At 55.8% G+C, this 10,788-nt stretch overlaps 1 protein-coding gene across 3 annotated transcripts in view; it reads left to right on the forward strand.

Annotated features, from left to right (window-relative positions):
• Nucleotides 1–9,317, forward strand: part of AKAP1 (A-kinase anchoring protein 1) — a 31,455-nt gene extending 22,138 nt beyond the window's left edge. For all 3 annotated transcript variants that reach the window (XM_037037463.1, XM_037037472.1, XM_037037477.1), the window contains exons 4-11: nt 1,173–1,299; nt 1,503–1,630; nt 3,586–3,763; nt 5,208–5,358; nt 5,801–5,868; nt 7,315–7,388; nt 7,627–7,689; nt 8,212–9,317. In XM_037037463.1, the coding sequence (XP_036893358.1) occupies nt 1,173–1,299; nt 1,503–1,630; nt 3,586–3,763; nt 5,208–5,358; nt 5,801–5,868; nt 7,315–7,388; nt 7,627–7,689; nt 8,212–8,286 (864 nt within the window). In that variant the 3' untranslated portion in view covers nt 8,287–9,317. The remainder of the gene's footprint in view (nt 1–1,172; nt 1,300–1,502; nt 1,631–3,585; nt 3,764–5,207; nt 5,359–5,800; nt 5,869–7,314; nt 7,389–7,626; nt 7,690–8,211) is intronic.
• The last annotated feature ends 1,471 nt before the right edge of the window (nt 9,318–10,788 follow it).

The raw sequence follows: 10,788 nt of genomic DNA on the forward strand, positions 1-10,788 counted from the left end.
GTATGAAGAATATAAAAGTCAGCGCTAATCCTACCCTGGAGAGTGACTGGGAAGACTTTATTTCCTTCTCGTACCCTGTGGTTTTTAAACAAAACAGATTGTTGCTTTAATTAATGCTTTTAAATATTTAGCAATTTAATTTTCCTGTGCGATTCTTTGAAAACGTAATTTTAACTGCTTTATTCATTGTGTGAATGTCAATTTACCTCACCAGTCCCCAGTTCCAGGGTCCTTAAGTGGTTTCTAGCTTCTCGCTGCTCTGACTTACAACTTATTACCTTGGTCTTGACGTTTCTCTCTGGGGCTCAGAAATAATTGGCTGGCTGCGTCCTCCCCGGGCGTTTAGCTCCCTGCAGTGCGGAGTCTTTGCTCGGTTGGAGCTCTGGGTCAGGCGGCCGCTCTGTCGGGGTGCTGGCTCTGTTGGTGGTTTCCTCTCTCAGGGACCCGATGGCCACCCTGCCCTCTTCTCCTTCAGCGACTGCAGAGGGCACACCTGGGCAGCTCTGGGCACCGAGGGACCCAGTGTCTAGTAGCCCCTTGGGGGTGGGTCATTTGGGATTGATTCAGAGTGTCTTTTACATCATGGCTAAGTCTGGCTGCTTTTGTCTGCCTTGAACTCTGGTGTGCTGGGCACTGCTGCGAGCTTCAGGCTCCACAGGCCCCAGCCTGCTGTCATTCGGCCGCAGGAGCCCAAAGGCTTGCTCTTCAACCTCTGTTATCAAATTGGGCCTCCGTGTCCCTGGTCCTGAGTAGACCTGAGGAGGCAGAAGTGTCGGAAATCAACCCTTTGTGCTGGTGAAACATCCCGTGGGCTGGATTTGGGAGGGGAAAGGCCACCTGTGCAGCTTCCTGGATTTGGGCCACACTGTGAGGGATGAAACGGGAACCGCTTCGTCTTGGAGCCAGACTGGGTAACGCAGCTGCTTTGTGGTGACGTTGGGCGAGTTACTTAGCCTTTCTGGGCTGGTTTTCCTCATCTGCAAAGCGGGGCTAAAAAGATTTCCATTTCATAGGTGCTGTGAGCAAATGCAAGTGCATAGAATAACGTCAGGGGAAGGGGCACTGATGTACTACCAGTTAATCATACGTTTGAGTCTGACCTTGTATAAGACAAAGGTAGGGCTTTGGGAGTGCGTGGAATTGCCTTCCTGTTAACCAACTCTCTTTCTCAGCACTTAGTCGGTCGGCTAATTGGCAAGCAGGGGCGATACGTGAGTTTTCTGAAGCAAACATCTGGTGCCAAGATCTACATCTCGACCCTGCCTTACACCCAGAACATCCAGATCTGCCACATAGAAGGTCAGTGGCTGCTGCCGCCTTGGGTTTAGCAAGGTCAGTGGCTTCCAAGCCCCCTTAGATGCCTTTCTTCCTAAGGCAAAATTTAGCACCTTGAAGATGCTCTTGAACTCTAGAAGTCCTGTTGAATGGGCTGGGTTCCGCTGGGTTTTACTCACTGTCTTACCCACTGTGACTCCTTTCTCCCTCCCTCCTCCCTCGTGTAGGCTCTCAGCATCACGTAGATAAGGCGCTGAACTTGATTGGGAAGAAGTTCAAGGAACTGAACCTCACCAACATCTATGCTCCCCCACTGCCTTCACTGGCACTGCCTTCTCTTCCAATGACTTCTTGGGTGAGCATGCTCCTGGGGGCCCGGAATTCCTGTGCCCCTTTCCCCCCAAATTGCCCCAGACAAGAAACTCCAAGACTGTGGGCCAAGAGCTCACTGATGCCTGTGCCCTCTCCGGCCTTTGGCCTCCACCGGCCAATTCTGCTCCTAGACACTGTCCTTGGGGAAGGGTCAGAGGCTGGCGTGCTGGTAAGAGGCCAAGGCCTCTTGGTCCCTGATTGGAAGGACCACCGTCCCCTGTCCCCGCCACCTGGGACTCTTTATGTTTGAGGCGTTTTCCGAGAAAGGATTGCAGTCTGATTGCAGCCTGGGAGGGTCCAGACCGGGGAGGGGCTCCTTGCAGCTGGGTCTCAGTGGGGCCCACTGCTGTGGGCTGGGATGGGCTTGTAGTGGGTCATTCCTTACCCCAGGTGAGGCAGGTCTAGTGGCGGCCTTGGTGAAGGATTGTCTTCTCCACCCCACTTTCCAGGGGTACCTACAGTATGAAGGAGAAGCAGTAACCCCCAGCAGGTCCAGGAAGCCATGTGGCTCTTTGAAGGTTGGCCTGGAAGTTTGGCAAGAGGTGGGGCTGACATATCGGCGACCCATGTGTCCTGGGAGGTTGATTGCAGAGTCTCTGGGGCCCATCACCGTGTCCTGTAGTGGCTCTCCTGCCCTATTTGGACCTCACCTCACTGAGGCTGCAGTCACGCACCACTTAACAACAGGGGTACATCTGAGAAGGGTGTCGTCAGGCAGTTCTGTTGTGGCGTGGACAGAGTGTGCTCACGTAAACCCAGGTGGTGCAGCCTCCTGTGCCTGGGCCGTGTGGTGCACCACCGTCATAGACGCAGTCTCCCGAAGGACGCGCCGTGTGCCGCACGTGGCTGTGCTGCGTGTCACACGCAGGCTGGATGTGCTGCCTGGAGAGATTCGCCGGCCTGGCTTTCGTTCAGGGCAGTGGGCTCTTGGGTCCTGTATCTTGCCTCCTCTGGAGACCCTTGTGCCTCGGCGGGGGGTGCCCCTTTCCTTTCCCGTGGGTCTTTGGGAGTGGGCTGGACCTCACTCCGTGCTTCATTTCTGAACCAGTGTTTTCCCCAGGAGGCTTGGCTGTGCGCCCACTCTAGTTTTAAATAATTGAGTGGTTGGTGTGGCTTCCTTCCCTTGTTCTGTGTGGCTCTGTGGGACTGGAGAGGAGGTCCCAGGTGCCTTTCAGCTGGCAGCCCTGGGCAGGGGTGGAGGCCAGGACTGGCAGCGAGAGCTTCTTGAGCCACCTGGCTGGAAGGTGGACAGGATGCTGTGCTGTGTCCAGGGCACCCAGGTGTTTTCTGTAGCTTACTTAGCATTGGGGAAGCTGGTATCTAAGGACAACTCTTCTAGAGGAGAGTCTTGACCTCTTCTAGGGCCTCTAACATGGGGCCTGAGCCCTGAGCAAACCTGCATTCCAAATCCCAGCATAGGGATGAGTTGGGAGGATGTCAGCGGAGCCTAGGGAAGAGGAACTGTGACCCACACTGTGGCAGACTCTGACAGTGGACCCTTGTTGGCAGAAAGGTAGAGAGATGCTGTGGAACCGTGAGCTCCTGGGGGCAGCTGTGGGCCCAGAGGAGCTGAGGGCCTGCCCGCCTTGGCACCTTGTCTCTGTGGCTGCCTGGTTCCTGTCTGCCTTCCCTGGGTCTTACAGACGCAAGGGGCAGGGGGCAGAGACGCTCTGGGAACCTCCCTGCCCAGCCCTGCCTGAGGCCACCTCTAGTCGTGAGTGACAGTATCTCAGGACAGCGGGGGCCGTGAGGTGTCCAAACACGTGCCATGCTGCAGTGGTTTTGCTCGGACCCCTGCCGTCTGGGCACCTGTGCTTTGGGTTGCCCTGCTCTTTTCAGAGGGGTCCCAGTTAAGAGACCTGGCCTGCAGCCTCGGTCAAGTCTTAGCTGAACCCTGAGAAGGATTGCTGCAGTGCCTCCTGCCCCCCGCCCCCACAGCTCATGCTCCCAGACGGCATCACTGTGGAGGTGATCGTGGTCAACCAGGTCAATGCGGGGCACCTGTTCGTGCAGCAGCACACACACCCCACCTTCCACGCGCTGCGCAGCCTGGACCACCAGATGTACCTCTGCTACTCGCAGCCTGGAATCCCCACCTTGCCTACGCCAGTGGAAAGTAAGTGCTGTCCCGGAGGCCAGCAGGAGCCCCAGGCATTGGCCAGGCCAGGGAAGAGGTTTTGGGGGTGGCCTGTTCAGCCCCTGGTCTTGACCAGGAGGAGGCTGATCTGGGATCCTTTGTGGGGTCCACATCCCGAGTTCTCTCTGTTGGCATGGAGTTACTCTGGGCTGAGTGGCCTGGTTTGCCCAAGCTCTTCCCACCAGCTGACAGAGCCACGGGGTCGGAGTGGAGTTCTGACACATGGATTCAGATTCCCACTGGGCCACTTCCCTATTGAACGGGATTGGCTCCAGGAGTTCGGGTTGGATACAGTGTGTGTTGCAGATCAGGTTCCCTGGTAGCTCCATATGGACATCAGACCCCTGCAGTGGGTTTGGGTCATCTCCATCGGACAGATGAGGAAACAGCCTCTGAGGTCATGTGACTTGCCCACGGGATGCCTGAGCAGGAGCTGATACCCGACCCCAGCTGGACGCTGGAGAGCTCCTTCTCTGGCGCCGGTGTCTAAGCCTGTTAGCAGGAGCCCAATGTGAGAACATCTCTCCACCTACCCCCACCAGTGACTCCAAACCTGTAGCCGCCTGAGGGGCTTTCAGCGCTAGGAAACCTTTGGGTTATCTGTAGCATTTTGTATGGTTTTTCTTTTGGAGGAATAAAAATTATAGTTTTTATCAGATTCTGTCATTTTGACTCAGCCCCACAGTAAAGACTGACCTAGAAGCCAAGAGGTGACCGTGCCAGGGGCTGCCTTTAAGGACCAGGACACCATGTGGTCAGCTATGTCACAGGCCCTCACCCAAGCTGACCTGGGCAGCTGCCGCAGGGGCCACTGGATGACCTTCCCTTTGATCCAGTCTGCCCCACGCCTGCTGCCCCAGGGTGGGTGTGGTGATGCCAATGACCCTTGCTGGCTGTCCAGGGTATCCCTGCCCTCAGCGCCTACCTGACGCAAAGGGGAGAGGGTTCAGGCCTGTGAGTCCCTTCTGATCAGCCCTCCCTCGGAGCTGTCATGGCCCGGAGTAGACCCTGCACACCAGGCCCCTGAGATCTGCCTCACTTGGAAATTTTTGAGTCTTTCTGGGACTTTCCCTTGAGAATAGAGGTCTCCATTCCCTGCGGTTTGTATTTTACTTTTTATTCTGGTTCGTCTGTGTCCATCTCAGGCTTCAGTGTTTCAGAGCCAGTGGGTCTAGGTGAATGTGTTTTGGTCCAGATAGCCTTTGGACGGCACATGTGCTAGGCTGAGTGTTCCGTGTGCAGGTCTGTTGGCCAGTCTCAGGCTCTGGGGAGGCTTTGGGGACCCCTTGCTGTTCAGGTCCCCTGCAGCTTGGAGGTGTAGGCCTCCGAGCAGCAGTGTGGGGAGGTGGGCCATTTGACTGGACAGCCCTTTGTGCCCTGCCCTGGGCCAGGCCCATCCACAGGCTCTCTTCCTGCCCCACAGTAACGGTCATCTGTGCGGCCCCCGGCGTGGATGGTGCCTGGTGGCGAGCCCAAGTGGTGGCGTCCTATGAGGAGAGCAACGAAGTCGAGATTCGCTACGTGGACTACGGTGGATATAAGAGAGTGAGGGTTGAGGAGCTCCGGCAGATCCGGTGAGTCGCGCATGCGCACACGGCCTGCTTCTTCGGCGACCGGTGGGCTCAGCTCTGCCCCGCCCGGCTCAGGGTCAGTGCTCCCTGCCCCCTCGCGCTGGGTCTGATGGAAGCAGACCCCATGGCTCGCCTCAGCCAAACTCGCCTCAGCCAAACTCAGCCAAACTCAGCCAAACTCAACCCCATGGCTCGCCTCAGCCAAACTCGCCTGCCTAACGGAAGAATCCCCCGAGTATCCCACAGCAAGAAGACCCTCTGGGGTCAGGCTTGCAGCAGCGCTGGCGGCCTGCATTCGGGTGTGTGGGGAGCTGAGGCCTGCTGCCCGTCTCCACCCTGCTTCTTCCGAAGCTGCTGGGGTCCCGGCACCAACAAGGTAAATGTCATTCCGGAATGGAGTCGGCTTTCAGGTCCAGTTCAGTGTGTTCCTTTCTTGTTTTTTTAGGTCTGACTTTGTGACCCTGCCGTTCCAGGGAGCAGAAGTCCTTCTGGACAGCGTGATGCCTCTGTCAGGTAACAGGTGGGGGCTTCTGGCTGGGGAGGGTTGCGGGCGTTTTTTGAGGGAGCTCTTTTCTCTTGAGAGCCTCGTTTTCACCCGGAGGGCTGATGCTAACATCACTGGTGCCAGTGTCGGTTTCTGATTGGTGGACAGCTTTGGGCTGAGGCCTGGAGACACGTATCTCCGAGGTCTCAGGTGAGACTGGTGCTGCTGGTCCCCGCCCCCTTCCAGGCCCCCCGCTCTAGACTGCCCAGGTCTCCCGCTCAGAGGGGCTGCTGCCACTGGCGCCTCCCACAACACAGTCGAGGTCCAGAGTCCTAGTCCCTGAGGTCCAGGCATGGAGGCCACTGGCACTGCCCAGCTGGGCCTCGGCCTCTAGGGCACCATGGGGACCACCTCACCTGTCCACCTTGGTGTCTTAGACGGATCACATTGCCTGAAGGAAGGGACTGGCTGTGTGATTCTGGGGAAGTTACTTAGCCTTGGGGTTTTTTCCCTCTGGGAAATGGGGTAGCACCTGGTTTTCAGGGTGGCCAAGGGGAGTCCATGAGCCTGGGAACAGGCATGTGGATGCTCGTCGAGTGGCGGCTTCTTGCGAACAGGAGTGTGTATTTACAGCTACCAGCGGGTCGAATCCGTGCACTTCCCTCCCCAGACTTGCCCGTCTGATCTAGTTCTCACCTAAAGCAATGAAGGGCTTTGAAGCGCCACCACCTGGCTGCAGTCTTGTCGGCTGGAATGCAGGGCAGGGTCTTCATTTTGTTTTCCTTTATTGCTCTTCCCCAACCTTCTTCTCCATTTCTGTCCACCCCAGCAGTCTGTCCAGGCCCAGCTGACACCCTCCCTCCTCCATAAGATGTCCCCAGACCTTCGTGCACCTGCCTCTCACATCCTCACCATCTCTTGCCTTGGGTGTGTTCTTGTGTGTGACTTTCATGCTCGGGCGAGGAGTGAGTCTGTCTCGGTGCCCTGCCGCTCTCCTGTAGCGACTGCCCCTACTGGGTCGTGTGCCCGCTGCCCGGGTTTGCACTCCACCTGCGCCGCTCCAGGAGCTGGCTGACCTTCAGCTGCCAACCTTTGTCTTCCGTGTTCTCACCTATAAAGAGGGGATAACACCCACCCTCCCACAGGGTGATACTGATTCAGTGGAAGAATGCATCCAAGGTGCTCAGCCCAGTCAGTCCCCAAGTAGGTGGTGGTGGTGGTGGTATTTCCACTGAAGGCAGAGTTTCTGTCTCTGGTCCGCTGTCCCCTTGTGGGTGGCACTTAGCAAGGACTCTGAGTGTAGAGAGAGGCCTGGGCTCTGTCCCAGACAGGAGGGGCTCTCCCGGATGAAGTTCTCAGGCCCCACGGCCGCCTCTGAGGCCTTCTGCTCAGAACACACCTGGAAGCCGTGTGTGTGGCAGGAGTACCTTGCCTCAGTGAGAGTTTAAATGCTGCTTTTCCTTCTCCTCCTGAAGACGGTGACCACTTCTCACCTGAAGCCGATGCAGCTATGAGCGAGATGACCGGAAACACGGCGCTGCTGGCTCAGGTGTGCGGCTGGTGGGAGGGAGGCGGGGCCGGCCGGACAGGCTGTCTGAAGAGCCTCCTCCGGCTTCTGCAGTGCCCCCCCCCCCCCGGCCTCACTTTCAAGCATCGGGGCTTGTTGGGGGCTGACCTTCAAGTGCCTGCCTTCCCGAAGCTCCTGCCCTGGGCTAACAGCGGTCTTCACGGGGAGGTGCGTGGGGCTGCTTTCAAACATGCTGGTGTTTTTGTTTGTTTGTTTTCAGGTGACAAATTACAGTCCGACTGGCATTCCTCTGATTCAGCTGTGGAGTGTGGTTGGAGATGAAGTAAGTCCTGGCCTCCTTTTTCCTTCTGAGTCACTGGCCAGCAGTAACGATCAATGTGGAGCTGGACCGGCATTGTTTCCTCTTGAGATAATCAGAGGATGTAACTCTAGACCAGAGTCCCCAGGGGACACTGAGCAATGCCTAGAGACCTTTGTGGTTGACACAGCTGGGCATGGGCAGAGGGCAGGGATGCAGCTAAACACTTTCACAGTGCACAGGTGAGTTCCCACAGCGAAGAATCACCTGGGCCACAAAGTCACGGGCCTGCTGTCTGTCGAGTCTTCCCCTCCTCCATCATAGTGTCGAAGCTGAGGTTTCTTCCGTGCACTGGAGAGCCTGTCCTCCTGCTGGCAGAACAAGACGTGCACGCCTCTGTTGACCCAGAGCACGAGTCCCGCACCCCCCCCCCATTTCTGTTGTGCCTGCTGCCGCCTGGCGCTGTAAAAGGGTGGTGCCACACCAGCCACCTGAGTGGCCCCTGGGTGCCGTGGGCAGAGCACTCAAGGGAACTTTCTTTTCCAGGTGGTGTTGATAAACCGGTCGCTGGTGGAGCGAGGACTTGCTCAGTGGGTAGACAGCTACTACACAAGCCTCTGACCCCTGTCCCCACGGCCACCGGACTCTGTCGCACTGTGGACGTCGGGTTTGGCACAAGGCAGAGACTTTACATGAGAATAACAAACGTTGTCTTCCTCAGAAAGTCCTTTTTTCCTTCATATTATAGGCATGCCGAGAGGGCATTGGGTCTCTGAAGCGAGGAAGGAGCTGTGGGTGGTTTTAAAGGCGTAGGGTGGTGTTGGCCGAGCCAGTCCACTCACCCTGGTTCTAAGCTGCCGAAGAAGAAAAACTGTGCTGACCAAGTTGTCCTGTCGCCGCCTCCATTCCTCTCGTCTTCCTTCCCATTTCCTTCCCCCCCAAACCCAACCAGCTGCAGCAGACAGGCCGAGGGGTGTGTTGCTAGTTTGAGAGGGTTTCTTTTGCTTCAGAATCTTTCTTCAGGAAGCAAGACATGAACTGATGAATTGACATTAATTACTTGTACAGCTTGCATAAATGGATTTATGATGTTTAACCGGTTTTTATAAACTTGACCTAGGTCATGAAAAAGGCAGACTTTTTAATGCATATGTAAATACAAAGCAATCATACCTCTCTCTGGCCCTGGTCCGTGGGAGAAGCAAACTGTTTGTTATCTGGCCAAGCCTTGTTGTAATTTGTAACCATTTTCTATTTGTGCAAACTCTGTAAATATGTGTTTAAAAAATGTAATATTTTATACAAGATACACTGGAGAACAAAGGGAACTCACGACTCTTCCACACGCCGTGCCGTCCATGAGCAGAAGCTGCGGCCGCCCGCCGTGAGCTGCGCCTGCTGGGGCTCCGAGGCGTCCTGCGTGCCGCCCAGGGTGACCGCAGCACAGAGGCTGTGGTCCGGGATTTTCTTTTCTTTCTGTGCAAGTTTGTTTTAGAAAAAAAGCAATTCATTGAATTACCGGAGATTGTGATCGGGGGATTTTTTTTTTCTTTCTCTACAAGTGTGATTGGGATTTAAAAAAATCATTCATCGAATTACCAGAGATTGTGATTCGTTTTTTTTTTTCTGTACAAATTTGTTAAAAAAAAAAAGCAACTCATCGATTACCTTGCAGTGGTGTGTTTCATTCTTTTTAGACCGGCCCCAGCGCTGTGCGGTTTAAAATAAGCCACTTAAGCCTGTGTACGTACACCTTGAGGTGTATACCCAGTAGCTCGGAGTGTGTCTGCTCTGTGGTGAGAAGGGTTGGGCAGCTAAGAGGCGGTGGTGAATGTGTGGGGCTGGAGGCCCACGGCTCTTGGAAGATGGGGGAGCCAGAGATTTCCATCTGGGCCTTTCCTTTCCAGGCCCCATAAGGTGGCAGCGAGCGTCCTCGGCTTCCTCCGTGAAGGTCTCAAATAGCCAGGCTTGCGTGTGAAGCTCTGGTTTCCAGAATTCTGTGGCTGTGCATTCTTAATAGACCTATGAAGTGCTTTGGTAAGAATGATACAAACTGCACACAACACGGTGAGCGCAGATAGTAAGTCTGGACTTGCCAGGCCCTCCTCTCACAGGCAGGCTCAGGCCCTTTAGTCCCGGCTTCAGGGGGGCTCTAGGGAGCTGAGACAGCCCTAGGGCCCTTCACAGGAGGAGCCCTCCCACAGAGCTGCAGCCAGCCAGTGGTCCAGAGTCTCAGCTTCCTGCGTCTGCAGGCATGGATGATGAACGGTGCCCACCTCGGGAGGCCGAGGGTGGAAAGGCGGGCCCGTGCCCTGTTTGCACGGAATTGCCCACTCGAGCTCTCCCGCAGGCATTGCTGCTGGTAGCCCAAGTCCCCCCAGTAACTGGATGTGACTTTGGCCAAGTTGTGCTGCAGCCGGATCTCAGCCTTTCCTGTGCACCTTTCATCACCGGAGCAGAAGACGTGTACGGGAGCCTTCGAGCTCGTTTGGGGAGAGCTTGCAAAGCCTGGTGTGCAGACTTGGACTATCTTCGGGGGGGCACTGAGGGGTCCTGATGGAGGGAACTCCACAATTTTGGTGCAGGGAGGAGAATGGGGAGAGGACAAGCCGAGACCAAAGCCAGGATTGTCCAGACAGACCAGCGAGGGTTGGCATCCTTGGACAAAGCCCCCCAGATGGAGAGCTGGGGGGCACAGTGGGGGAAAGGAGGTGGTGGGCTGCTTGTGTGTCTCAGGTTCCCTCAGCTGAGCCTTCAGGGATGGCCATTAAACATGCTGCAGGTTGGAGAAGGTGTGCACTCTGAATAGCACATCTCAGATGGCGTGGGCCTTTCATTTCTAGGGTTCTAGAAAAGTTGATTTTGACCATTTTGCCAAGTGATTTTGTTGCATATACAGAGGAGCAAATTGATAGGGGTCCAGCTCCACTGTTCCAGCAAGTACGTTTTACACCTCTTTGAATTAATTGTGGGCCTCCTGGAAAACTGCGGAAGTGTGAGTCTGAAAACTCATGGGGAAAGCCAGTGCAAGAGAGAGATCTGGTCATCTGCTGGGGTGCTGGATGGAGGTGGCCTGAGTTTCCAGCCTGTTCTCACTGCAGGTCCTTGGGGCCCACTAGGAAT

This window comes from Sturnira hondurensis, unplaced genomic scaffold (genome assembly GCF_014824575.4).
Source record: "Sturnira hondurensis isolate 20B ecotype Veracruz unplaced genomic scaffold, ASM1482457v3 Scaffold0001911, whole genome shotgun sequence".
NCBI classification, from domain to species: Eukaryota; Metazoa; Chordata; class Mammalia; order Chiroptera; family Phyllostomidae; genus Sturnira; species Sturnira hondurensis.